At 42.7% G+C, this 27,817-nt stretch overlaps 6 protein-coding genes across 10 annotated transcripts in view; 4 read left to right on the top strand and 2 right to left on the bottom strand.

Annotated features, from left to right (window-relative positions):
- Positions 1 to 2,210: 2,210 nt before the first annotated feature.
- LOC26530590 (luciferin sulfotransferase-like) lies at positions 2,211 to 7,309 on the top strand. Of its 3 annotated transcripts, none has more exons than XM_032434153.2 (5): positions 2,211 to 2,414; positions 6,046 to 6,388; positions 6,453 to 6,907; positions 6,969 to 7,032; positions 7,094 to 7,309. In XM_032434153.2, exons 2-5 carry the CDS (start codon positions 6,075 to 6,077, stop codon positions 7,227 to 7,229), a joined length of 969 nt encoding a protein of 322 aa, XP_032290044.1. In that variant the 5' UTR covers positions 2,211 to 2,414; positions 6,046 to 6,074; the 3' UTR covers positions 7,230 to 7,309. The 3 variants fall into 3 exon arrangements, with proteins under 3 accessions (XP_032290044.1, XP_032290043.1, XP_032290042.1); XM_032434152.2 differs by having other exon boundaries at positions 6,043 to 6,388; XM_032434151.2 differs by having other exon boundaries at positions 6,001 to 6,388.
- An 83-nt stretch (positions 7,310 to 7,392) lies between these two features.
- On the top strand, positions 7,393 to 8,958 carry LOC6624690 (luciferin sulfotransferase). The gene is made up of 5 exons (XM_002048389.4): positions 7,393 to 7,585; positions 7,675 to 8,040; positions 8,101 to 8,555; positions 8,618 to 8,681; positions 8,734 to 8,958. The coding sequence occupies exons 2-5, from the start codon at positions 7,727 to 7,729 to the stop codon at positions 8,867 to 8,869; spliced, it is 969 nt and encodes a 322-aa protein (XP_002048425.2). The 5' UTR covers positions 7,393 to 7,585; positions 7,675 to 7,726; the 3' UTR covers positions 8,870 to 8,958.
- Positions 8,959 to 9,109: 151 nt separating this feature from the next.
- On the top strand, positions 9,110 to 13,692 carry Pgant8 (Polypeptide N-Acetylgalactosaminyltransferase 8). Of its 2 annotated transcripts, none has more exons than XM_070208329.1 (3): positions 9,110 to 9,418; positions 11,933 to 12,704; positions 12,766 to 13,692. In XM_070208329.1, exons 1-3 carry the CDS (start codon positions 9,246 to 9,248, stop codon positions 13,411 to 13,413), a joined length of 1,593 nt encoding a protein of 530 aa, XP_070064430.1. In that variant the 5' UTR covers positions 9,110 to 9,245; the 3' UTR covers positions 13,414 to 13,692. The 2 variants fall into 2 exon arrangements, with proteins under 2 accessions (XP_070064430.1, XP_002048423.2); XM_002048387.4 differs by lacking the exon at positions 9,110 to 9,418 and adding an exon at positions 11,451 to 11,871.
- On the top strand, positions 10,048 to 11,260 carry LOC6622418 (luciferin sulfotransferase). The gene is made up of 4 exons (XM_032434132.2): positions 10,048 to 10,394; positions 10,459 to 10,913; positions 10,976 to 11,039; positions 11,092 to 11,260. The coding sequence occupies exons 1-4, from the start codon at positions 10,087 to 10,089 to the stop codon at positions 11,225 to 11,227; spliced, it is 963 nt and encodes a 320-aa protein (XP_032290023.2). The 5' UTR covers positions 10,048 to 10,086; the 3' UTR covers positions 11,228 to 11,260.
- LOC6622453 (glycoprotein-N-acetylgalactosamine 3-beta-galactosyltransferase 1) lies at positions 13,642 to 14,938 on the bottom strand. The gene is made up of 4 exons (XM_032434133.2): positions 14,468 to 14,938; positions 14,316 to 14,412; positions 13,963 to 14,259; positions 13,642 to 13,906 (listed from the first exon to the last, which is right to left on the bottom strand). The coding sequence occupies exons 1-4, from the start codon at positions 14,923 to 14,925 to the stop codon at positions 13,730 to 13,732; spliced, it is 1,029 nt and encodes a 342-aa protein (XP_032290024.2). The 5' UTR covers positions 14,926 to 14,938; the 3' UTR covers positions 13,642 to 13,729.
- A 145-nt stretch (positions 14,939 to 15,083) lies between these two features.
- The window catches only part of LOC116650477 (glycoprotein-N-acetylgalactosamine 3-beta-galactosyltransferase 1), a 122,980-nt gene continuing 110,246 nt past the window's right edge, over positions 15,084 to 27,817 (bottom strand). The window contains exons 1-4 of one of the 2 annotated variants that reach the window (XM_070208332.1): positions 23,428 to 23,849; positions 17,759 to 17,858; positions 17,419 to 17,703; positions 15,084 to 17,348 (exon numbers count right to left, since the gene is read on the bottom strand). In XM_070208332.1, the coding sequence (XP_070064433.1) occupies positions 17,211 to 17,348; positions 17,419 to 17,703; positions 17,759 to 17,858; positions 23,428 to 23,849 (945 nt within the window). In that variant the 3' untranslated portion in view covers positions 15,084 to 17,210. Of the gene's footprint in view, positions 17,349 to 17,418; positions 17,704 to 17,758; positions 17,859 to 23,427; positions 23,850 to 27,817 lie in introns of those variants that run through there. The other variant, XM_070208333.1, reaches the window with a different exon arrangement.

Genomic DNA, 27,817 nt, shown 5'->3' with positions numbered 1-27,817 from the left:
CCAACAACTCTGCCATGGACTGCTCGTGCAGGACTTTGACTCCGACTCGACTGCCAGTGACAAACGCCTCCAGGGTGCAATATATACACGAGTTTAGCCACATGTAATGAAAGTGTGAATGAAATTTTCATCTTTTTGTGAAGTAGCTGCAGTAAGAGAAAAGTAGAAAGTTCAAATAGAAATTTAACCCCAAGCGCATATTTATGCCACGTTTCGCTCTCCTTTCCCGGAGTAAAGCTTACGTAAAACAAATACACATGTAACCATTCCGTGTGTGTGTAGGGGGGTGTGTGTGTGTGTGTGGGCGTACCCCTAACTGTCATGCTGAAAATGACCTAAGGTAGAAAGAGATTTGCTGTTGCTGTTGCAAAGGGGAGGACGAACGGCAACAGGAGTTGCTTTACAGAAGCTGTACGAGCTGCTTTTTTGTTGAAGGTTGTTGGCCTTGGGGCAGATTTGGAATGATATGTCAATGATAGATGCAACACAGTTTTCGGACTACGTTTGAGCAGGTGAGTGCAATTCGAACTGTTAATTTATCTATCAATCTGTTACAGTTGGACTTCAGATAGGGCCAACACGGAAAGAAAACTCTTTCTGTTCAGCAATCCCTTTGAGTAAGGAATCTCATTAATCTTGAAGTACTTGAAACAAGTAATTTTAAACGGATTTATCTCAGCAATAACGCTATATTAATCTTTTCGGTAGGGTCTTAAATATTTCTTTGTTTGCTCCCGGTTTTCCCAATTAGTAACCGTGCAATTCCCAACTTGTTCGGCCGACTGCAGCGTCTTACCCTAACTAAAGCTGCGCATTTCATGAGGTACTTGCCCTCAATGCTGCTGGGCAAAGCCGAGCTATTTCCACCCTTTAGTTGACAGATCGAGAAACCACTTCAACCGTAGCCGCTGTCAACTCAACCCGAACTCAAACTCATGAAACTATAACAATAAAGGCCGGAAATTAAAGTGTGAAAACCGGCAGGAAGTTGACTTGATTACAAGAGTGAGAGTGACGCAGACTATGTGTGTGCGTGTGCTCGTATCTAACTGTATAAGCATATATATATATATATAGTGAGTATATAGGTAGCACATTTGACAAATAGAAAAGTTTACAATGCATTTCATTTGCTCAACTGTCAACGGGCAGCCCGAAGCTGTGGCACTCGCAGGAGACAGTTGGCAGGAGACAAGCGACAGGAGACAGGAGACTGGAGACAGGACACAGCCACAGGCCACAAAAGGCGGCGCCTCTGATTGAATGTTAAACATTTAATTTAAACTTGTCCCACCACAACCCAACACACAGACACCCCACCACACACACACACACACATACGTGGCTTAGATTCGGCAACGCAGAGCATAATTTATGCACGCACATCAATTCAAATGCATCTAATTTGGTAAACAGGCAGCTACTCATCGTCACACCTGCCTGGCGGAGAGTGAAGAGCGAGTAGCGACGCCCGACTCGGATCCGGACTCGACTCCTTGCTGACATTGGCTTAAAATAGTTTTCATTTGTTTTCGTTGTACTTGGTTCGGTTGCTGCAACATGTGGCATTGGCATTGGCACTAAGTAGCCTGTCTGCAACAACATCTGCGACTGCGACTGCAACTGCAGGGAGTTCGTTGCGCTTCGTTTGCGTACATGCAGCTCATTTAGTTGACATTTATAAACGTCACAAGGCGCGCAATGTTTGACAATTAATTAGGCGCAGATATGCCAGACGATGCCTACTGTTTACAACCAGATTCTCTAGAAATCACTCATTACGTTCAGCTAAGTTTAGCTGCTCAATTTTGGATGGAATCCAAGCTAATTTATTGATGCCATAATTTCACTTTAGGGACATACATTGTCCGTAATTGACTAGATAGTTGACTTTCACATGTTTCAATCTGCCAAACTTCGCGTGGTCGCCTCGACGTATTTCAGATATGAAACTGTGCTTAGTTAGATTTAATCTTGGGTTTACTTTGGAATTGAGGTGCCCGTAATATAAATTCACAATACCGGTGAAAGCGTATTTAAAGTAATTTCAAGCTTATGTATTGAGACACCCTGCTCTAGTTTTTTTTTGGGCGGCGTGTTGAATTGTAAAGAATTGCACAAAGCGTAGAGCAATATCGCACGATTGCATCGTAAAAGCTCTGCTTAGCAGGTGTTCAGCAATCTGCATAATTATCAGCAGATCATTAAGTCGAGAGTACTAGCGCCGAACAGACATCTACAAAAAACCCCGCTGCTGCAATATTGAAAAAGTTCAGATCCTAAATCGGGAATAGATTATGTATATTTACCGAATATAGAGCTGAAATAAAGTGCGGAATAAAAGTTATCTTGATGCTAACCGGTGCAACCCGTCGTGTATAGCTGACAATTGGACATATCGGACGTAACATTAGGTAAAGTCACACCCGCACTGAGCGAGATAATTTAGTTCCATCCTAATCAGAGGACCTTCCCAGGTCCCAAAGGCTAACCGGGTAAAGGCTAAAAAGTATCAGCAGCCGCTTTTTAAATCGTTGCTTTAAGCTTAAAGAAAAAAAAAATTATAAGAAAGATATGCCGATTCTTAGGTATCATAGATGAAGAAATACCTTCATATCCTTCGGTTGTCCGAATTCTATGATGTCCTAGCCAACTGCAGATCTTTTCATCTAGATACAACACCTTATTTAGTAGTCGATCAATTTAAGGACCAAGTTCCAATTTCGTCTTGACTTCAGCTCAACCTAACTGTCGCAAGACCTAGCTGACGTCAGACTTTCTCAAATTTCAAATGCTAAGACCTAAACAGAGCTAATACCCAGACCTGCAGTAATTTTAATCTGCTAATTCAACAATCATTCAATTTCGAATTCCCACTTAAGATATGCCACTCAAATTCCTTTTTTGTGCTCCACGGCTTAGAGCAGAGAGCATCCAAAAAATGCTGCAAGAACTGACCGAATCACAGCAATTTTCAAAGTAAACATTTTTGCTGCCTTCCCCCCTCTATCCTCATCTCTCGTCATGCATTTGTGTATGTGTGTGTGTGTGTGGGACTATCAAGCAAAAAGCGCCAGGATTTTTATTTATAAAACACTTGAAAAGGAAGCAGAACAGGACGCACAGCTTGAAGTCCATTTTTTTTTTGGCAGCATATTGACGCAGGGATTTTGCCTCAACAAAAAAGGAAGAAAAAAACACACAGTGGCAAATGTGCAATGAGCACTGAGCAGAGATCAAACAGTAGTAGGACCAGGCAGGCGGTCCGCCTGGCGAATCCAGTTGCCAAGTCCTTTGAGGTTTTCTGGGCTTGGGTCGCTTGAGTGAAAGTTTGTTTTGCTTTTGCAAATGTCACATGAAAAATGCGTTCGCTGTGAAAATGCCGGCACTTTGCATGGGTTGCCTCACTATAAGGCATGGTTTGGGGGTCTGTCAACCCTCCCCTCCCCCTCTGCTCCACACACCACCCATTCGAAGCAGGGTGCTGGCCGCCTTGCACGAAATTTCCATTTAATGTGTTTGCGCAAAGTATTAAAAGGCAGCGACGATTGAGTATCGAAAAGTAGTAAAGCAAACCGAGTAGCACCCCGATAGCCAAGCAGAGGAGGGGACAACGTAGGTGGGGGGATGGTGTAGGATAGGGTGTCCATTCCAGGGGTCCATGGCGAGCACTGGCATTGCCTGCAGCCTGCAGTCGCCAGAGGGCGCTGACTGCTGAGTGATTGCCATGATAAGTGGCCCATTATGATGCCAGTTTGCACAGCGAGATTGCGCTGCGCTCCATTGGAGTTTGTCCGTTCGTCAGTGCCTCAGTTCTTCAGTGTCTCAGTTGTTCAGTTCGTCGGTTTGTCAGTTGCCTTCGTCTGCTTGGCCAATTCTTTTTTAATGCATATCAAAGTGGGCAAAGTTCTGGCCCCCAAAAAGTGCGTCATTGTTGTAGCGCTGGACTCGAGTCTCGCAGTATTTTCTTTTTTTTTCTGTTCCCATCAGCTTCTTTGCAGGAACGGCTGTTGACAAAAGACATTTAATTTTGCCTTAGTTTGCTTTTGCCTGCTTCGAGTATCTCTGCCATAAAGTTTGTCCTTCACTCCCTCATTTGCTTCTGCTCCTTCTGCTTTTTTCATGCCTGATTTTTGGTCTACGCTAGCGAAAACTTTGATAAGTGAAATTTATTGTGGGCGCTTTGAGTTGTCCAGTCTGCACGGAAAAGCTCAACTATTCCCTCCCTCCTGGATGTATTCTTGTTTAATGGCACCTATAGAGCGGTTTTCAACAGCAATCACGTTTTTTTTTGGTATATATCCGAAATTTGTCGTTTATTGCAACTACAATAAGCACTTTTCTGGCACGACAAGCAAATCGATAGCTGAGGAATATCTAATGAAATATTCGAAGTATATTAAACGTGAGCGAAATTTTACCATGTGGAATTTATATTGTCGTGCATCTCAATTTTAAAATTTAATTTGATTTAAATGAAGCTTGGCTTTTGAAGAACTTCGATTATATTCTCTTACTAGCTGCTCAACTTAGACTTGGATCTCTCCTAATTAATATGGATTGAACTGCTCAGCGACTAAATCGCAGCCCCGCCCCAAACACCTGACACATTGGAGCGCATTATGCATCGATCATTACTCATGCCATAAAAGGAATCCACTTAATCTCGCAACGAAACATTCAAACATTTATTATAGACATGACAGACCCTTGTTGGGGGTTGCAGCCCCCTCAGTTATTCAAGCAAAAACTGCAACAAAAGGTACAATTTATAGTTCGACACCCTTGGAGTATAAAGCCGGCCCGTCAAGGGGACGATTTGGGGAGGTCGCACGCACACGGCCTGCCCCGTAGCCCCGGCCCAATCCAAGGACATCGGGTGGGTGGCAAAATGTAATTGCTGCCGCCCCAAAATTTGGCATAGACCTTGAAAAAAAACACACGCACATATATATATATATATATATATATCAGCAGCGAATGGGGAATGAAGCGTGAGGTGAGTGATAGAACTTAAAGCTCGAACGCCCGTGCGTATGCAATGAATATTTACGAGCGGGCGCCGTTGGGTCCTCTGAGGATTATTGGGCTTTATGCAATTGCGCGCAAGTAAAAATCTAATTTATCCGCCTGCCACCCTTCGTTTTGTTTGACAATTGCCTGAAATTATGCAGTGCATTGGCATGAGACTGGCTCTGCCGGCACGTACCCGGCTATACCCGGCCGCTTTAAGGGAATTTCCCATATTTTCCTAGCAGGCCCAAAAAATTGCTGTGCTATTGGCTGCAGCTACCCTTTGTCGGTTATGGTCCGAGCTTAAAGATTTGGGGTGGCTTCAATACGCCCGGTGGTGGGTGGTTGGGTGGTTGGTGGATAGATCTCTGGCCTCATCATAACACCACATGTTCTAAAATTGCTGCTGGCGTCGCCACGTCGCCATCTCGTACTTCATGTAGATTTCTATCTATTCTATTGTCTGACTTTTACTCGTGGTAGATTTTAACATTCAGTTCGTTTGATGAGGCGCAAAGTTGTGGAATTTATTGCCTCAGCCTCGACAAAAAGTTAAGTGGATTTTACGTAAATTAATGAGTCCACTCCTTTCCCAGTCCCCAGCCGTCAGCCCCCAGCCTTCGGCCTGAGGGGTTGCAACTGATTCGTTAAGTGTTCTTACAAATGCAAATTCTATTGCAGCTGTTGGTCTGCCAAGTCTGGCAAGTTTTGGCATGCGGCCGGGGGCAAACAAAAGGTATAGATATTTTTTATTAAGTAAGATTGGGTGTAGAGTGAGTGTAAAGCTATTTTGGGGATAAACTGAGAGCGCAAACTTTAAAAGCAGTATGTTAAGATCTGTAATCTCACAATAACAATAATATAAGATAAGCTGAGCGCTTATCAGAAAATAATCTATTTGATTAGTGTATAGTGCACTAAAGTTCGGTAAAAGCTTATCGCCGCTTTCGTCAAACAAATAATTAATGTAATCTTATGTAAATATAGTATGCAGCTATTAAAACCAGTTGCGAATGCATGTACTCACAGCAGATAAATCCAGGATTGCACCAGCTGCAGTCATGTACAAGACCGAATCTCTTCAGACGCAGGCCACAATGCCCATGGTCCGGATACGCTGCATGGAGGGCGCGCTCGGTAAATGGCTGCCACTGCAGCAAAATTGGAGCAGTCGCTGTTGCACGCTGCCGGAACGCTTTATGAAGAGCGTCCAGCGTATCCATGCCTTTGAGACTCGCGACAGCGATGTGTTTGTGGTGACCTTTATGAAGTGCGGCACCACTTGGATGCAGGAGCTGGCGTGGTTGCTCCTTAATCAGCTGGACTTTGAGGCCGCCAAGAGCAGTTATGTAATGGAGCGCAGCCGATTTCTAGAGTGAGCCGCCCAATTTACAATTTATTATCCAATTACTTAGCATGTCTCGTGCCTCAACTTAAAGGTATTCAGCGATCACGCCCCAGTCTGTTGATACGATAACAGCATGCGAGGAGATGGTCAGTCCACGATTGATAAAATCCCATTTGCCGGCTCAATTGTTGCCCCAACAGGTCTGGCAGCAGGGCCGTAAAATTATATACGTGGCCCGCAATCCCAAAGATGTTGTCGTCTCCTCGTATCATTTTTTGAATGGCACCAAAATGTGGGAGGGCGATTTGAATACATTTGTGAACGAGTTTATAAAGGATGAGATTTTATATACCTCCTTCTGGTCACATATTGTGGATTTTTGGAGAATGCGCAACGAACCCAACATTTTCTTTGTAACCTATGAGGAAATGAAGCGGGATTTAAGATCTGTAATAAAGAGACTATGCAAGTTTTTATCTGTGGATGATGTAAAAGATAAAGAAATGGAACAATTGCTGCAGCATTTATCATTTGACAATATGAAAGGTAAGATATAGAGTGGTTTCCAAAAGGCATACTTATTCAATGGATACTTTACATGTCTCAGGCAGCAAATACAGCAATCTGACGGGTCTTTTAAGAACAACGCAAAATACTACCAAGGACTTTGAGTGAGTTCAAGATTTAATGTCTTATACAATAAGATTTATACACTATTTTGCGGCATTTTAGATTCATGCGTCGTGGAGTTGTGGGCTCCTACAACGATGAGCTGAGTGCCGTGCATAGGCAAAAGCTAGATAAATGGACCAGCGATTTTTTGAAGGCATACGATATTAGGGAGTCGGATATATTTGGTGAATTGTAAAAACATTTGAATATAATTTCTTTTCTTTATGATCCGCACCAAAGATAATTTCAATAAATTTACATAACAATTTGATTAAATATGCAAGCTTTTGTCGTCTTAATATTTTGCTCTATCCGCGTTACTCAATTTACCTTTAGCTCTCAAACTGTCGTAGAATATAAGATCGCGCTGGACGCGTATAAGAGATATGCTTGGCGCTACGATTCGTTTCAGTTGCTCAGTCTTCGCCAAAACGTGCATTGTTAATGCTGCTGTTTACGGGCCGCCTAAAGAATGCAAACTTAGGGGTCTCATATTATAGAATATAGTATAAATTAAAAGTTCTACAACAACGAAGCTCGTGTAGATGATCCGTATGTGCTATAAAGTTTGCGGCGCTGTTATCGAAGAGCAATCTATTCTATTAAAAAATAATTGATAGAATTTTCTTAACTAAATATAGTACTGAGCTATTAAAGCAACCAAACCAACCTGGGAGTGCACCGGCTACCGTTATGTACAAGACCGAATCTCTTCAGACGCAGGCCACAATGCCCATGGTCCGGATACGCTGCACGGAGGGCGCAGTCGGTAAATGGCTGCCACTGCAGCAAAATTGGAGCAGTCGCTGTTGCACGCTGCCGGAACGCTTTATGGAGAGCGCCCAGCGTATCCATGCCTTTGAGACCCGTGACAGCGATGTGTTTGTGGTGACCTTTATGAAGTGCGGCACCACTTGGATGCAGGAGCTGGCTTGGTTGCTCCTAAATCACCTGGACTTTACGGCGGCCAAGAGTAGCTATCTAACGGAACGCAGTAGTTTCTTAGAGTGAGTCGCGATTTACAATTTTGGTTGCACATTACTATTCCGGTTTCATTCAATTTATAGATTTTCAGCAACTATGCCGCTGTCTGTTGATACGATAACAGCATGCGAGGAGATGGCCAGTCCACGTTTGATAAAATCCCATTTGCCGGCTCAATTGTTGCCACAGCAGGTCTGGCAGCAGGGCCGTAAAATAATCTATGTGGCCCGCAATCCCAAGGATGTTGTGGTCTCCTCGTACCATTTTTTGAATGGGATCAAAATGTGGAAGGGCGATTTGGATACATTTGTGAACGAGTTTATGAAGGATGAGATTTTATACACCTCCTTCTGGTCACACATTGTAGATTTTTGGAGAATGCGCAACGAACCCAACATTTTCTTTGTCACCTATGAGGAAATGAAGCGGGATTTAAGATCTGTAATAAAGAGACTATGCAAGTTTTTATCTGTGGATGATGTTAAAGATAATCAAATGGAACAATTGCTGCAGCATTTATCATTTGACAATATGAAAGGTAAGATTTGAGAGTAGTTTCCAAAAGACATACGTATTCAATGGACAGTTTACATGTCTCAGGCAGCAAATACAGTAATGTGACGGACCTTATCAAAAAAAGGCTAAATACTACCGAGGACTTTGAGTAAGTTCAAAATTTGATTCTCGACAAATCAATATTAACAGAAGAATTTTAGATTCATGCGTCGTGGAGTTGTTGGTTCCTACAACGATGAGCTGAGTGCCTTACAAAGGCAAAAACTAGATAAATGGTCCAGCGATTTTTTGAAGGCATACGATATTAGGGAGTCGGATATATTTGGCGATCTATAAGTAGATTTTGAAAATGTTTGCTTTTCATTGTGATCCGCACCAAAGATAATTTCAATCAATTTAAATAAACATTTTTTGCAATAACCAAACTTCTGTTTGAATCTTCTTTCTTTAACAACGTATAAGATGACATTTGGCGTGTATAAGATATATGCTTGGCTCTTAGATTTGTTTAAGCTGCTCAGTCTTGGTCGAAACGTGCGCGGTTTAAGCCGCATAAACTCGTGTTGAGTGTTTTTCTTTATGATGTTGGGCCGTGAGCTTTTATTAAGGCAAAAAGAACACGAAAACAGTAGCTTCAACAACCAGAACAACATCAACAACAGCTGCAGCATCGGCAGCATTTGCCCCAAAGGTGGCAACAACGCCACATGAGATGGAGACGCTAGTGATGGCCGGTCTGGGCGCATTGGGTCGACCGGCGGAGAGCAACTGGACTGCTGAGCAGCTGCTGGCCATGGAGAGCAGCCAGCGCGAAACGGGTTATAATGCCTGGCTCTCAGAGCGCATATCGCCGGCGCGTAAGCTTTTCGATATGCGGCATCGCAGGTGAGTCGCGGCAGCCAAGTATAAGAGTTCCGCTCTCAAGTACCAACGAACTGCCGAGTGTGCTGATAAGAACGCTGAGCAGTCTGAGGAGCAGAACGCCGGCGCGCCTACTGCGTGAGATCTTTCATTTCAAGGCATACGATATTAGGGAGTCGGATAAAACTATTTGGCGATTTATAAATAGATTTAAAAATGTTTGCGTTTCTTTGTGATTCGCATGACGCAATTTACTACAGCTCTCAAAATGTTGTAGAATATGCGAACACATTTGACGCGTATAAGACATATGCTTGGCCCTAAGATTCGTTTTAGCTGCTCAGTTTTCGCCAAAACGTGCACTGTTAATACTGCAAAATCACGTGTTTTCGGGATGCCCAGAGAATGCAAATTTAGGGATTTAAAATTATAGAATGTAAAGATCAAAACTTCTACAATAACGTAACTTGTGTAAATGAACCATATGTGCTATAAAGTTAGCTGCGAATTGAATCTCTAATCAAAGAACAATCTATTTTCCTAGTGAGTAGCGAACTAAAGTTCTGTAAAAGCATACATACATACACACAGCGGAAGCAAAGACGTTTAAAAATAATTTATAATATATTCTTAACCAAATAATTAAGCTATTAAAACCACCAAACCAACCTAGGAGTGCACCGGCTACAGTCATGTACAAGAGCGAATCTCTTCAGACGATGGCCACAATGCCCATGGTCAGGATACGTTGCATGGATGGCACGTGGCTGCCACTTCAGCAAAATTGGTGTAATCGCTGTTGCACGCTGCCAGCACGCTATACGGAGCAGAACGCGCAGCGTATCCATGCCTTTGAGACCCGTGACAGCGATGTGTTTGTGGTGACCTTTATGAAGTGCGGCACCACTTGGATGCAGGAGCTGGCGTGGTTGCTCCTTAATCAGCTGGACTTTGAGGCCGCCAAGAGCCGTTATGTAATGGAACGCAGTCGATTCCTAGAGTGAGCCGCCCAATTTACAATTTATTATCCAATTACTAAGCATGTCTCATATCCCATCTTAAAGGTATTCTGCGCTCTCGCCGCTGCCCGATGATACGATAACAGCATGCGAGGAGATGGTTAGTCCACGATTGATAAAATCTCATTTGCCGGCTCAATTGTTGCCACAGCAGGTCTGGCAGCAGGGCCGTAAAATAATCTATGTGGCTCGCAATCCCAAGGATGTTGTGGTTTCCTCGTACCATTTTTTAAAAGACACTCTACTGTGGGAGGGCGATTTGAATACATTTGTCAACGAGTTTATGAAGGATCAGATATTATTCACCTCCTTCTGGTCACATATTGTAGATTTTTTGAGAATGCGCAACGAACCCAATATTTTCTTTGTTACCTATGAGGAAATGAAGCGGGACTTAAGATCTGTCATTAAGAGACTATGCAAGTTTTTATCTGTGGATGATGTAAAAGATAATCAAATGGAACAATTGCTGCAGCATTTATCATTTGACAATATGAAAGGTAAGATTTGAGAATAGTTTCCAAAATATATGCATATTCAATGGTCACATTATATGTTTCAGGCAACAAATACAGCAATCTGACGGGCTTTTTCAAACAAATTCAAAATACTACCAAGGACTTTGAGTAAGTCTTAGATTTTATTTTCGACACATCAATATTAACAGAAGAATTTTAGATTCATGCGTCGTGGAGTTGTTGGTTCCTACAACGATGAGCTGAGTGCCTTACAAAAGCAAAAACTAGATAAATGGTCCAGCGATTTTTTGAAGGCATACGATATTAGGGAGTCGGATATATTTGGCGATCTATAAGTAGATTTTGAAAATGTTTGCTTTTCCTTTTGATCCGCACCAAAGATAATTTCAATAAATTAAAATTACAATATACTGCAATAAATAAGCTTCTGTTGTTTGAATCTTCTTATCCGCATTACGACGGCTTATAAACTTTCACAACGTATAAGATGACATTTGGCGTGTATAAGATATATGCTTGGCTCTTAGATTTGTTTTAGCTGCTCAGTCTTGGTCGAAACGTGCGCGGTTTAAGCCGCATAAACTCGTGTTGAGTGGTTTTTTTTTATGATGTTGGGCCGTGAGCTTTTATTAAGGCATAAAAAAACTATTTTAATGCTGTTGCTGTTCGCTGTAATTTGCAATGTTATCATTTATCTCTACATAACGGACACGAAAACAGAAGCTTCAACAACCAGAACAACATCAACAACAGCTGCAGCAGAATTTGCCCCAAAGATGGCAACAACGCCACATGAGCTCATTCAGCCGGAGACGCTAGTGATGGCCGGTCTGGGCGCATTGGGTCGACCGGCGGAGAGCAACTGGACTGCTGAGCAGCTGCTGGCCATGGAGAGCAGCCAGCGCGAAACGGGTTATAATGCCTGGCTCTCAGAGCGCATATCACCAGCGCGTAAGCTTTTCGATATGCGGCATCGCAGGTGAGTCGCGGCAGCCAAGTATAAGAGCCTCACTCTCATCAACTGCGCTAACTGTTGACAGCTGCAAAAAGCTCAAGTACCCATTGGAAAAGCTCCCAGCTATCAGTGTCATTATCACGCAACACAACGAACAGCCGAGTGTGCTGATAAGAACGTTAAGCAGTCTGAGGAGCAGAACGCCGGCACGCCTATTGCGAGAGATCATTCTGGTGGATGATGGCAGTGACCTGCGGCAAGAGCACCTGGCGAGAATTCTGGACGAGCAGTTTCGGGGCTTGGTGCAGCAGCAGCGTCTGCCAAGGCAGCTGGGCCTGATGCAGGCGCGTCTTGCGGGCGCTGAGAAGGCGCTGTCGAAAGTTCTCGTATTTCTTGATGCCCATGTGGAGGTCACCCGGGGTTGGCTGGAGCCCTTGTTGGCACCGCTGCTCGAGAACAATAAGACCTGCTGCACACCCGTCGTGGATACCATAGACTATGAGACCTTTGCCTATAGGCGCGGCAAGCCATCGCGTGGCTTCTTCGACTGGGACTTTAATTATGTGCAGCTGCCGCTGCTCAAGGAGGAGGAGCAGGCGCTGCCTGCGCCACATGACAATCCCATCATGAATGGAGGTCTGTTTGCCATAAATCGCAATTGGTTCTTTGAGCTGGGTGGTTATGATGAAGGACTGCGCATTTGGGGCGCGGAACAGTTCGAGCTGAGCCTCAAGATATGGCTGTGCGGTGGTCGCCTGCTGGAGGTGCCTTGCTCCAGAGTGGGACATCTCTTCAGGAATGGCGGTTTCCATGCGCAGTACATGAAAACCGAAAGTGGTAGCAAGGCGGTAGCTAGGGTAAGGCCCTCCAAGAAAGTAGAATTGCCCAAGTGACTAATCTCATAATTCCCATGTCCAGAACTACAGACGTGTGGCCGAGGTGTGGTTGGATGAGTACAAGGACAAGCTTTATGCGAATATGCCGCACTTGACCCACATCAAGGTGGGTTCTTTGAAGAAGCAAAAGGCACTACGTCAGCGTCTAAACTGTAAGCCCTTCAAATGGTTTTTGGATCACCTGGGTCGCGACTTTTTGGAGCAGTATCCAATGGACGAGCCTTTGGATTTCGCCTTTGGCGCTGTGCAAAGCTTGGCAGCGCCCACACTGTGCTTGGAGCGAACAGAGTCTGCGGAACATCCGCAACTGCTGCCTTGTGATGAGGATCTCATGTATCCAAAGTTGGAGCAAAAGTGGTCTTTGAGCCATTTCCGTGATCTGCACTCGAGTTCCCGTTGCCTGGAGGTGCACCAGCAGCATCCAAATGCTGAAATTTGGCTCTGGCAATGTCATCATCATGCTGGCAATCAGTTTTGGTCCTTCGACCTCAATTCCAAGCAGATAATCCATGGCCAGAACAGAGCTGAGCAACGTTGCCTTGAAGCTCTAGTGGAACAGCGCAAGGTAGTTGCCAATATCTGTGATGCCAACAATCTGCGGCAGCAATGGAAGTTCGGATATGCAAATGAGAAACTGCTGGAGGACTTATGGAAGAATATACCTCAGTAGCAGAAGTCAAAGAAGGGCTGACTTACTGACTGCTAGACCTTTTACCTGACCATGATTTGAAGATACTCATTAGCTTTACAAATAATTGGCAAGTAATTCTAATAAGTCTAACAATACCCTGTCTCCACGGAAAATATACTAAATGGGTAGCTTTCTACCCGTCTGTCTGTCTGTACGTCTATCGTGCCGATCTCAGAGACTGGGTGCAGGGTATCTGCTAGTCGGCCATTGCCGAATAGAGCATTTTGTAAGTACAATAAAAAATTGATTTAAAATTTACTTAATTCCACTTTGATTTTGATTAACGGGAATAGTTTTATTTTTCATGTGGTACCTTGAATTTGGCTTGGACTCCTTCGAGTTCTTCATTCCATGCTCTCGCTTCGGAGGCTCCAAATATCCTCACCTGATACGTTAGATAATAAAAGTTGTATATATGTGGCATATATTCGAATTTTGTGCAAATTAGGCGCGAAGAGGCTGGCACGTTGAGCTAAAAAGAGATTTTATTATAGCCGAAAAAGTGGTTCAGTGGCCAGAAAAACTTACATCGAGTATATCGTAGTAGAACCGATCGAGGAAGTATTTGTGATACTCCAGCGATGCATTCAGTGGTCTGCCCAGGTGTTCTTTCAATACGAAAGGTATAAAACGGTGATCGCCCAGGTGATCTCGGCTATCGCCAGCTAGAACATTCACATTGCTGAGACAACGGCCCAATTGCTCAGTTGCAGCGTCGCCCTGTGGGCTTGAGCTGCAGATGGTCTCATTAGGCATGGCCTTCAGGACGAATTGCCTAAGTGCAGCGCTGCTAAAAACAATACCCGATCGCTGGTACATGAAGGTCTGTAAGTAGAGTAAAAAGCTGTTCTTATATATATAGTCTCATGTTGGATCAGCACCTGGTTGGCGGCATTGCGCATCTTGCAGCCAAAGTAAATGAGCTCCTTGGGGCTGTAGGACTGCAGCATGTAGCGTAGGTTCTCCACCACGACAAAGCTGCGAAGAGTGATAGTCAGTGGCGGCGGGCTTGGTCGTAGAGCTCAGCTCGTACTTATCATCATTGGAATAGAGAAACCAATCGCCCTCGTCGAAGTGATATTTGTACACGTACTCAAAGTGAGCACGCATTTGCATCCATTTATCATTCAAATTCAGAAAAACGGCGGGCTCCAGCTCCTCGTGTGCATCATCGCTGACAAATAGATACTTATCACAGTGCTTGGACCAGGTGCGTTTCACATGCACCGCCGTCGACTCTTGACGATAGTAGTAGGTGGAGATAATGCAAAAGATACGCGCTGCGGGCGGAGCAGACCTTGCAGCTTTTGGCTCTGGATCCCTTTGCAGCAACTTCATGACCAGCAGACAGAGCAGTCCGAGAATCGCCAGTTTCTGAATGGCACGGAGTATGGAGCAGACCATCGCACAGTAGCTGCTGCACGGATTTATGATGCTAATTTTATTTTTGCCGCTCAGAAAGAAGCGTCGCGTGCCTAAGAGCTGTCCCATTTTAAAACTGGTACTGAAATCAGTTCGAAAGATGATGATGATGATATGTTGGCTGCCTCGGCTGTGAACCGTGGCTTGTGGTCTGTACTGGCTACAATTTAATTATATTGAGTGCTTTTGTCTGTCTCAGTTTCTCGGTTTCCGCCACCTCAGCCCAGCTCTCGATTGGTTCGCCGCATACAAATTGCCTTTTTCAATTAGAAATATTAACTCACCTTGCCGGGAGCTGTCTCTGGCAATGCCTTTGCGTGCCGCTCAAGTCGAAGCTGATGCAAAACTTTGGTTACGCTTCGTTTGCAGTTTGAAATTGAGAATTGACAAGTGCAGTTGAATGCGGGTAGCGTTAAACGAGCCAAAGGCGCAACACTAGACAGCTGCTGGGCGGGCTCAGCTATTGGGAGGAATATCTCCAATGTTGAATTGGTAATGTACCTAATGGGCTAAGCAGCAGCTGGCGAAGGTGTTGAAAGCATGGCAAAGTAAGCGAGTGCTGACAGTGAGAGTAGTTGGTAACGAAAGGGTGAAGACCGAAGCTTACATTATTAAACGGAATATTGACAAGCCGAATTTTATGGAGTTTTTACAAGACGGAATATATAAAGGGCTACATTTAAAGAGATTACTATATATTTAATTTCTTTCATCTACTGAATTTGCCATGCAATGATGCAATTTGCTAACGAAATTTGTCAGACAGAAGTTGATAAAGGTAAACGGAGAAGCGACATGCTAAATTTTATGGAAGATTTCAAGACTTAAAGAGCTTACTATTTTAATGTTCTTCACTTAACTGAGTATCTTTTAAATAACTACGATTTGGTAATGAGAGGACTTAGAAACTTGTTTATATGAGTAAACGAAGAATTTTTGAATTCATGTAGTTACATTTAAAAGATAACTTTTTAAGAGATCTTAAAGATACTCAAATCCTCCTAAAAACTGAAGTTTGATTACAAAAGGTTTGAGAGCGAAGTAAATAACTGAACGGAACATTAACATTAATATTTGCTTTTATTTACCTCACTTGCCTTAAAATCTGCAATTCGGCACCGGAAGGTCAGAGTTTATTGACATGATGAATTTGATGGAATATTTGTATAAAAACTAATGGAATATACATAGTTACATTTGAAGAGTTCACTATTTTCATATTACTTCGTTTACCGAAGTTATCTTGAAAATCTGCGATTTGGTAACGAAAGGGTTAAGACATAAGCTGATATAAGTGAAGATAGAAGATATTTCTTTCAAATTAAGGAGCTAACTATTTGCATGTCCCTAAACTCTACTCAACTCCCCTCAAAAACAGCAAAATGTTAGGCATTTCATGCGCTCTGCATGTTATTAAGCCATCAGTCAGTTCTCTGAGATCTATGCCAGATTTGCATAGACATGTGTATCTTTACGAATTGCGTCGAAAAAACATAGATAGCTGTCGCATTAGATAACAAATGTCAGCTATTGTTTGATTTGAAGGTGTTTTGCAACCAAAAAAATCAAAAGAAAACACGATACAATAACTTATATAATAACATGTGAGCCGATTCACGTGAAACTGTCAAAAAAAAAAGACATATAAATATAAGTAAAGGTAAGCGATATTTGTTCAAATAGGGCATTAATGTCTCAGTTTACGTGCTCAAATTACCAAGATGGGTTGTCATTGTTGGCTAACAGGTTGGCAGCACAAAATGGTAAACAATAGGCCTACACACACACACACACACACACACACACACACACGAGTACAGTGAGGCACAGGAAACAGCAGCCGGAGCAGCGGCAGAAAAATGCGCAATATTGCATACAATTTGCCTTTCGCCCTTTGGCAAGAGACTCCAATAGCGATTCGAATGTCGAGACCAAAGACAGTGCCAGGCATGCTGCAACAATGACACTTTGCAGTTGCAACAAAACGGAAGTAATTTTGCGCAGGCAGCCAATGGAAACAAAGGGCTTGGGAAAACGAAGACCAGGCTAGACAGGGAGACATACTTTTCATTGATGAACACGTATCTCAATCCACGTGTGTCTGTCTGTGTGTGTGTGTGTGTGTCAGTGTGTTTGTATGTGGGCTGAGATTGTGGGACCCGTATGTGGCATGAATTATGTGAGAAACTGTTGGGCTAAGTAGTTAGATGATAGATGATATGTGGGTTACACGGAAGTAAACGTAGCCGTAACCCAAGATGCTGCCCTCTACACGTAATTGAAATATCCGAAACACGGAAATACTTTGGCCGATTCACAGCCAACTGGCAGCTGCGACAGTTTTGGTTCCTTTATTAAGACAACAGCTCCATGGAATTGCGCAGAGGTTTGCCAAAAATACGTACATGATACATAAAGTAATATAAATCAAATATTCTGGGTGGATAAGACACGTGAAATGTAATAGCCCGCCTTGAAATGGGCACCGTATGCTGTTATAAGTATTTAAATTAAGAATTCTTCAAAAGATTTTTCCACAATACAATAATAAGCAATATTTACCAAATCCGTTGAATGCCAACTCATATTCCGTAGCCAGGGAATATAATCGTAGCCCTTTATAAACAGTTCGCTGGTTACGATCGGTATAAAAGTCTCGTGACCTAACTCATCTCGAGTATCGCCGGTGACCACGCCCACATTCATTAAACAGCGCCCAAGCTCCAAATCCTCTGTAAAGCCCTGCATTTTCATGCAATGCTTCGAGTCTGACTTCTTGGCCTCCACTGTATAACGCCTTAAGGCCTCTCGGCTCAGCACGTAGCCGCTTTTCCAATAGTTGAAGGACTACCAAAAAATATTCATAGACTTGGTAGGTCAATTGCTAGATTGTGAGACATACCAAGTTGGTGCCAGGGTATTTGAGCTCATAGCCCAGATAAATAGGTTCAGAGGCAGAAAATTTTTGAAGCATATAGCGGAGATTCTCCACGGCTACAAAACTGTGGGTACAAATATACAAATATTTATAAGGATATAATATCAGATATAAAAACAGTATAATTAGACATGATGACAATCTATCCTACAACAGTGGGTATACTTCCCTCTACAAGGGTATATTAATTTTGTAGTGAAATGATTAGCGCATTATTGTAATATTATATGATTTTATGGAGCCTAAGCTTATCTGATTTGAATTACTCATGAGAGCATATACTATAAGCTTTAACAATGTTAAGTTTCAATTTAGATGAATTCTTTCACTTGGAACTTTTTGCGTAAAAGTTCTAAAAAGTAACTATTATTTTAGCTATAATAATATATGTAATTTATAAGTTAACCAATTAACTTTACGTATAAAATAAGTAATAAAAATGTTATAATTTAGCGGAAAAGTTCGGCAGAATAAACGCTTCGTTGAAGCCAAGCAAATCGTATTTACAAATATTGCAAACGCTGATCTGTTGTGCATACAAAGAAATCCATAGGTAAAACATCGAAGATAAAAACTACAAGCCGCTCCAGAGATCCCCGCCCCAAAACAGCCGCTCCTGCCTGCAGCTTCGTGCCCGGCCAACAATCCTTTGCCAGCGTCCTCCGCGGTACCCAGCCCGCAGAGCGCAGTGCCCGCTCATCGTCTCGCAGAAGGAACACTGGCAGTACTCCCAGCCAATCGCAACCTGTTGCCGACAACTGCCCCAACTCAGCCCTTGAGCTCATGATGAAGCAAATGTTCGCCAGATTCGACCAACTGATGTCTCTCATACAGACTCTTTTACAAGCGCTAATGCACACTAGCGCCAAAAATAACAGTGCCTAAAATGAGCTCCCTCAGGATAGCACTATGGAACGCCAACGGAGTCTTTTCGAAAGCGAATGAGATCACAGCCTTCATCGAACTCCACCACATCGATGTGTTTCTGCTCACGGAGACTCACTTCTGCTCTCGAATCACCCTCAGAGTGCCAGGCTACACTCTCCACACCGCCAACCACCCAGACAACAGCCAACATGGAGGAGCAGCAATATTGATCAGGTCGTCCTTGTCGCACCACTCACTTGAGTCATCCTGCCACTGGCATATGCAAGCTGCTGTTATCCGACTCGGATCCAGCAGAGGCGACTTCAATCTCGCCTCTGTATACTGCCCTCCGGCCTTGAGAGTGACTGAGGCACACTTTCGAGCCCTTTTCGACCAGCTTGGCCCCAAATTCCTGGCAGGAGGAGACTGGAATGCCAAACATCGCTGGTGGGGAAACTACCGCATGTGCCCCCGAGGGAGAACGCTCTTCTCTGCCATTGAGAATGAAGGCATCGAAGTCATAGCCACTGGAGAGGCAACGTGCTACCCATATAGGGCTACTGCAACACCAAGTGCACTTGACTTCGGGCTCTACAAGGGATTCAGACAGGAACAGCTGCGAATACGAAGCCTCCTTGACCTGACGTCGGATCACCTCCCATTACTGATTGAGCTCGAGGAGACTCCCAAGTGGGAAGTTGGAATCCGCAAAATGCTCCCGCCGCGCTCTAACTTGGGAGTATACCGGGCCTGCCTCGAGGACACATTAGAGCTCAACGTCACCATAAATACGGCAAGTGAACTGGAGAGCTACGTTGACCACCTCACAGCGAAAATTACGGAAGCTGCTAGACGTGCAGCCCCGCAAACCCTGCCTCACTCTCGTACCTTCAGAAGGTCCCTACTAAGCCCTGAAGCCAGGAGTCTCCTTGCCGACAAAAGACGTCTAAGGAGGCTGTACATCCGCAACGGAGACCCCTCTACCAAGGCAGAAATGGTAAGCGCGTCCAACCGGCTCAGACGACTGCTGGCTAGGACTCGAACGGAAAATCTAGACAGCCTCCTCGAAACAACTGGGCATGACGGCAACAGCACCTTTTCAGTGTGGAAGCTCACCAGAAGCATTAAGAGGCAACCAGTTTTTACCTCCCCGATCACGGACCACTCTGGCCTCTGGCTCCGATCGGACGAGGAAAAGGCCAACGCGTTTGCTGACTACTTGGAGACAACCTTCAAGCCATTCGACTTCGCAGATGTTGCACAGCGCCGTAAAGTAGCCGAGTCACTGGACGCTCCACTGCAGATGGCTCTCCCGATAAGAAGCATCTCCCCCGCGGAAATCGGGACACAGCTGAAAATGCTTGAGCTAAAGAAGACCCCAGGATGCGACGAAATCGACAACAGAGCAGCTAAGGCTCTCCCACGCAAAGGAGTCATGGCGCTCGCCACAATTTTCAACTCCATGCTCCGCCTTGGCCACTTTCCGAAGCAATGGAAACATGCGAAAATTGTGATGATCGCCAAACCCGGTAAGCCGCTAACTCAACTTGAGTCCTACCGCCCTATAAGCCTTCTGCCGACGCTCTCAAAAGTCTTTGAGCGACTCCTGCTAAGCCGTCTCTTAGAACTCGACGAGGTCACGCGCCTGGTCCCGGATCATCAGTTTGGCTTCAGAAAGTCTCACGGCTGCCCCGAGCAGGTCCACCGGGCAGTAAAACACGTACTAGAAGCTTTTGAGCAGAAGCAATACTGCGTCGGCGTTTTCCTCGATGTCAAACAAGCGTTTGACAAGGTCTGGCACGATGGTCTTCTGTTCAAGATCAAACTGATACTCCCAGCGCCATACTTCAGCATCCTTAGCTCCTTTCTGGCAGGACGCACCTTTAATGTGGCCGTTAAAGACCAAAGGTCGGCAATTAAGGGCATCAGAGCAGGTGTCCCACAAGGCAGCGTCCTCGGTCCGATGCTGTACACGCTGTATACGGCGGACCTGCCCACACAAGGACAAAGCAACGAAGACCTCAGCCCTGCGAGACTGCTGGTGGCAACATATGCGGACGACACTGCCTTCCTAGCCTCCCACAAAAATCTGCAAGCTGCTACAAGTGCAGTGCAGGACTGGCTGCTGCAGATCGAAACCTGGACAGCTATGTGGAACATCGCTATAAACTGTGCCAAGTCCGCCTGCGTCACTTTTACGCTGCGCCCATACAGCTGCCAGGGGCTACGGTTCGATGGAGGAACCATTGAGCAGACCAACTCTTTCTGCTACTTGGGTGTCCACCTGGATCGAAGGCTCATATGGGGGCCTCACATCGCAGCAACGAGAGCAAAATGCCTGAGAAGACTTCAAAAGCTCGATTGGCTACTAAAGCCTCAAAGCAAGCTGCACATATCCACGAAGACACTGCTTATCAAAACGATGGTAACGCCTATCTGGACATATGCGATCCAAGTTTGGGGCACGGCATCAGCACACCAGCTCCGTCGCATAAGAGTGGTCCAAGCCAAGGCAGCACGCAAGGTTGCTGGCCTGCCATGGTACGTAACAACAGACGCCATCGAACGCGATCTCCGCCTAACAAAGGTCGGAGATCAGCTCAACTTCTTCAGCAGCCGATACTCCGACAAATTGGTGCAGCATCCGAACGCGGCCGCAAGGGCCCTGGCTGAGCCCATCAGTGAGAGGCGCCTCCGAAGGCTACACCCCGACGACCTACCAACGAGGCACATCACTTAAACATCCCTTTCCCATTATTGTTATATATTTTTAAGTCTGTAATTATCATTTAAGTTATTAAATAATAACTATACACTATACCCTTAACTCCGCTTGGTAGAGATCAGAAGGCACTGATCGATTCCAGCGCAAAATAAACCAAATTAAGTTTAAAAAAAAAAAAAAAAAAAAAAAAAAAAAAAAAAAAAACTACAAATAAACGTATAGCCATATGCAAACAGTTATTATTTGAAAACCGTGTCAACAAGATTCGGCAAGTGAAGATCCGAATATCCGTTTCTGAATGAATGGCGACCCAATGCAAACAATGCCAAGTTCAAGCCGCAAATGTGCGCGGTAAACAAACTAAGCAAAAAGAAAACAATAAAAAAAAAAAACTAAAAATAATAATATGAGAAGAAAAAAAAACACATTTAACACGCGTACACTTCAAAAAATTCTATACACACACACACAGGTCAGCTTGAGGTGTGTCTGCGGCTGTGTGTGTGTGTAAGTGTTATTTGCCAAACAAAGAGCCAAAATAATTGTTGATAATGCCGATAAGGTGAGGTGCTTGATTTTAGTTAGATGTTTTTTTTTTCCCACCAAATAAACAAACTAGAACCGGTTCGCAGCACATTTGTTTGAGGTTTCATTAGAGTATGTGCTCAGTTAGGATGAATATAACTAATTAACTTTTGCACAACGATTTTGAGGGCCTTGCCCCTAACCCAGAAATTGGTAAAGGCTTTGCTAATAAAATATGAAAAAATGTTTTCATTCGAAGTCGATAGGTCGGCAAGTGCTAGACAAGACGCCTCATTTCAAGGCCCATTAAATTTGATATTTCATATTGCCCAAGTCCCGCCCTCTCCCTCTCCCTCTCTCGCTCTATCTCTATCTCTCGCTCTCTGTGTCTCCCTGTCGCTGGTGTTGACATCACTTGTAATAAATTTCCAATTATGTGTGTCGGCATAAATTAAACGAAACATCCATTGACAGCGCACTAAGACTTAATTGACCCTTTAACACTAACTTTGCCTCGACAAAATATATAATAAAAAATAATCAAATAAAAATGTCAGCGATAAGCGCAGAATATGACGTCGTTAGTACATTAATCTTAAACGTCGCTTATTTTACAGAAAATATACAAATAATTAAAACAGATTAGAAATGAATGCTACATTATTATTAATTTTTTTTTTTTGTATTTTGCTTGGCAATTATTTATAGAAAAAGTTAATGTTCAATCTTGAAATGCTCTTTATATAATTTTATATATATATATGATTAAAATTATATAAATACATTTTTTATTTGTGTCAATGTGCAGCTCAACCGAAAATATTGTTGCATTGCGTATCAAAATTACTTTTGATCGGATTTCATATTTGCATTTGCTGAACATTAAATAAATGGATTAAAATACGAATGTGCATACACTTATAGATATTCATATTCGTATATTCTTGCATCTACTATCTAAAAATACCAAATTTTAGTTGACTATCTGCGACTTGGGTGTGGGAAAATGTTCAGTTTGAATTTCAAAGAGCTGACAAAATTTGTACCAATTATCAAAGGAAAACTCCCTGGAGTGCAATCAGCTACTCGCATATGCATATAATTCTTGTTTTTCTTATTGTTGTTGTTGTTCTTATTGTTGTTGTTGCCTGACGATGACGACAAAAGGCAGATACAGATAAAAACTGCTCTCAAAAGATACTTCCTTGCTGCCGTGGCGCAGTTGATAAAGGAAACGTTGTGTGAGCCAAACCACAAAGCAGCAAAGGAAGCACAAGAAAACGAGAAAAAAAGAATGAAAATAATGATACTGAACGGAACGGAACCGTAAACCCATAGCCAGAGGCTGATAACTTTATCAATGAAAAGTCAAATGCAACCGGAGTGGGGGGGGCAGCGCATAAAGAAGTAAAACGAATGTTTTGAATGTCATAACAATATGCAAGCGATAAAAAATAATGACAAAGAGTGAGCCGGCAATTTATGAATGCCACAATTCAAATAAAGTTATGGATACCTCCAGTCGTCGATTTTGAGAAACCAATCGGCATCGTTCTGGTAGTATTCGAACGCGTAGATAAGGCCCTGCCGCACCAGCGTCCAATTGTCTGTTGTGTTGACCAGCGGCACATAGGGCTCCAGCTCCAGATCCGCCTGCCCACTAACCAGCAGCAGTACATTGCAATGCTTGCCCCAGGTGCGTTTCACATACCTGGCCGCATCGGTGTACCAATATTTGTAGGTCACCAGGCAAAGGACACGAATCTTATCGTAGAGTGGATCAGCGACTATGGATTGTGTTGCTATTGACCCACTCTTGGCAATGCGCCCCACTCTGTTGGCTTTCAGTTGCGCCAGGGTCTTCCAGTAAAGCGCGACCAGCAGCAGGACTATGATGCAGAGGTAGAACACATGGAAGCCACGTCTATGCGAAACCATTGCTGACAACTATACTAAATGGGCTTGTGATTAATGACACTCACTAGAGCAGCACAGCAGCACCTATGATAAGAAATTAATCAAACCTAACATACAAATTTGACATGCAGATATAGTTAAGTTATCAGACGCTTAGTTAGTTTCCTACCCAAGTTAGTTGGGCTCGGCGATGTGTTCAGTGTGGCGTGTTGTTCCCTCGCAGATTCTTGCGGAAGCAGACAACGTAAATTGCAAACCGGCTTTCCTTTATGGCTGAGCTATTTCCTTAATTTCGGTTTTATAACAAAAACAATTGTGTTTTGTTGAAATAACATTGAACTTTGTCAAGTGAACCTCATAATAACCCATTATAATGATGCTAATAGTTTTTATCTGCTTGGATTAAGTCTTATGTTTCTCAGCTAAGCCGTCAGATAATTTAATTTCTTAAATTGTTTTTAATTGGCATATATTTGGTTTTTATAATATTTTGTAATAGTCAATGAATGATTTGCGTAGAGTCAAGTGCTAATCCAATTTGATGGGCAATTACATACATTTAAATTAAGTTTAAATGATAATTGGATCAAGTTTGAAACGGGTGGCAGCTTTTAAAATACAACTTTTAGAATTAACTTAACTAGTTTGAGCTGATTCTGTAAGCAAATGCTACAAATATGTTACCAATACAATAAAAGCCAGCTTCTCGAGCCCTTTTGATGTTCGCTTTTATTTTGCATTGTAAATATTATATAATCCCAGCCTAAACAGTCAACTTCATATTGTTCTCATCCGTTGTTAGTTAAGTTCAATATTGCCACAGCAAACAGACAGCTTAAGCACTACAAATAGACACAATTAAAGACCTGCCAGATTGGACCATAAAACCCAAATCCCTGAACCGAACTCCAACTAAACGGAGCATCGCGGGTTTAGTGCATTTCTCATGAAATCTGGCAACTAAAGCAACAGCAACCTGCTGCTCCAAAGCAATCGGAGCCAAGCCAATCCAATTCAAGCCAAGCTAAACAAACATTAAGTTACAAAATAAAATCTTTGGGCCATAAAATTAAAACACAGCAGAAGAGAGCATAGCAGAAAGAGACGGAGCGCGTGTATCTGAGCGAGTGCGCAACACGTTAATCTTGCGACGCGAAGCTTATCAGCAAAACAAACCTGCAAGCAACCTACTTTATATGTGAATGTATCTCTATCTGTAGCTGTGGCTGCGCCTGTAGCTGTATCTGTTGCTGCATCATCTGTGTATCTGTAACTGTGGCTGTGGCTGTGTCTGCATTTGTATCTGTCTGTATCTGGAGCTACCACGAAACCCTTTACCCCTTGGCCCGAATGTTGCGCTTTGATGTCTTCTGATGCAAGCGCCTAGATAGGAACAGTTAGCAGTTGGCAACACTCTTAAACCCTCTTCGAATCTCTCTCTCCCTCTCTCTCTCACTCTTTCGCTCTGTATAGTTCTATTTTTTATGAGTTGGGTTCACGTTTAGGTCTGGCGAGCATCTTGCTGCATGCCCATAACTTTGACTCTCATCTAACTTTTATTTGCATTTTTATTCGTTCTGAGAACTTTTATTTCGCTGCCGGCTGAATCTAATTTGATTTGTTGACTAAAACAAACAGTTTTTAAAAATGCCTAACTGGCATCTACTTTTTCATTTTGTTTTTACTTATTTAGCATAAAGTTGAACTTTATTGCGTTTGTGTATTTATTCGATATTTTTAGAGTTTATTTACATGTCAAACTTGACCCAATCCGAGATGATAATTTGCATATTTCGAGTGAGTGAACTTTCAAGTATATTGCCAGCTGCATTCACAGCCAACTCAACATTGTTCCAAGGCTTGCCCATTTGCAAGGCATACAGGGTATACAGTGCATTGCAGCTACCCACAGAATAATATACCTGAATTCCAGGTAAGGGAATGTATTAACCTAGCTAAATGCCAGTAGTAGAAGTCAGTAGCCAGTTATATTAAAAAGTAAGGCTAATAGTTTACAACTATTCCGTATTCTGTTAATAATAATAATTTATGATAGTTACCTTTTGAATTTGTTGATTAATTCAACTATTTGCGAGATACCATGAGTGGTCGGGTTGTTACATTTGTTACATATGCATTAAGTGGCTTTTGCATGCCTTTCATTGAAATGAATTCGTTCTTAGAAAATGTTCTATTGCGCTTTCAATATAATAAATATTCATTTTAAATATTTATTCGAGCGCCACATTTGCCGTGGCACATTGCAAAGGCAAACAAATCAAATGGCAAAATCTTTATAGCCAATGCCCATCAATTCACGTTTACTTAGCAGCTTTTGTTTTTAGCCAAACCTTTCATTCACCTTTTGTGTTCATAAAATACGAGTAGAACGTTAAATAAAAGCCATGTAAAATCAGCAGCGTCGTGTGTTCCGAAAATGTTTGCTCAAGTCGAAAGGAAAGAGATAAATATTTCAAAACTGAATATTTAAGCACAATTAACGCAAGGCTCTTAAAAATATTAAATAAAAACAAACAAAAGCTGACACGAGTCGCAAACATTTTGAGGCAGTGTGACTTTTAATGCGAGTGCAAATAGCTGTGTGTAAAGAGTTTAGTTACTTTTGACACACGACAAGGCAGCGAGATAGACACAGCTGGATTCAAATCGAATACAATGTGTAAATTCTGAAGAAACAAATCTCGCTGGAATGCCTTTATATTAATAATTTTAATATATATCATATGCGATTGCTCAATTAATTATCTATAAATGCATCGAGTCTGAATAGTAAGTAGTAGGTGTGTTATAAATATTAATTATTTTAGTCAGCCTACAAGTCAATAGTCTTTTTAATTAAGTCAATATACTATTTAATACGATCTTTTCGATTATATAATTACATATTTTATACGGCTAACTAAGTTAAATATTTCGTTGCAACATTTGTATTTTTTGCGTAACTTTTTCAGCGAGCTTTAGCAATTTATTAAATATTTATTATATATATTTACAGATGCATTTACTTGGATATTTATTTGCCAAAATACCATATGCACAAACCAAACTGACCCAATATAAATATTTGTATATATGTATGCATGTATATCTATATATTTATTTATTTATGCACCCGCTTCTAGTAAATAATGTGAGAAAAAAAAATAAGCAAACTGGCTTGCCAATTTTTTGCGCCACCTCCTGAAAAGTGGGTCAAATGTTGCGTATGACGTAGTCGAATTTGGATTCGGATTCGTCGTCCGACCGGTTTTCACTTTCAAACATCGTCGGCGGCGGGGCGTCTGCAGCTATTCCAGAGCTTTAGCCAACGTTTTTAGCGGTTAATTGAAAATTCATTCAACTAAATAACGCTGCCGTTGGAGGGACTTGGCCTAAACCGTGGGCTAATGTGCATTTTATTAATAAATTGTTCGTTTCATTAGGCCGGCTGGCTGGCTGGCAGACTCCATAGGGCAACTTTCTCCCCATCTGCATCTCGTGGATGGTTTTTTAATAAATTGTTTGCCCTTTGGTTGCGCTTTCTTTCGCCCGCCCATCACCAACTGCCTCGGACTCGGCATCTGCATTTAGTTACGGATTTGGGCATTTTATTTGAATTGTAAGCTAATTATGTTGTTTATGTTGTATAATATTTTGATATGCAGTCCGGACAACACATGTTTTGTTGCTTTTGCAATAAACTTTTCGAGGCGTGCCCTATCAAATGCAAATGAGATCTCTTAAGATGATATTGTGATACGAGTCGATTTCAAAGGCAGTCCCAAGGCGTGACTAAGATATTATGCCAGTACCCAAAGTATAAGGCAACTTTTACAAAACCATTACGCTTCAGCCCATTAGCCGATCAATTAGTTTGCATAAACCAAAACTCATTAGCAACTATTTCAAGTACACACGACAAATATTTGCCCGTTTTGTGAGCAATTAACTATTAGACTAAAACGCTTAAAAAAAAACTTAAAGAATTC

This window comes from Drosophila virilis, chromosome 3, assembly GCF_030788295.1.
Source record: "Drosophila virilis strain 15010-1051.87 chromosome 3, Dvir_AGI_RSII-ME, whole genome shotgun sequence".
Taxonomy (NCBI): Eukaryota; Metazoa; Arthropoda; class Insecta; order Diptera; family Drosophilidae; genus Drosophila; species Drosophila virilis.
The sequence above is the reverse complement of the archived record's forward strand: the minus strand, read 5'-3'. Positions and strand labels throughout refer to the sequence as shown.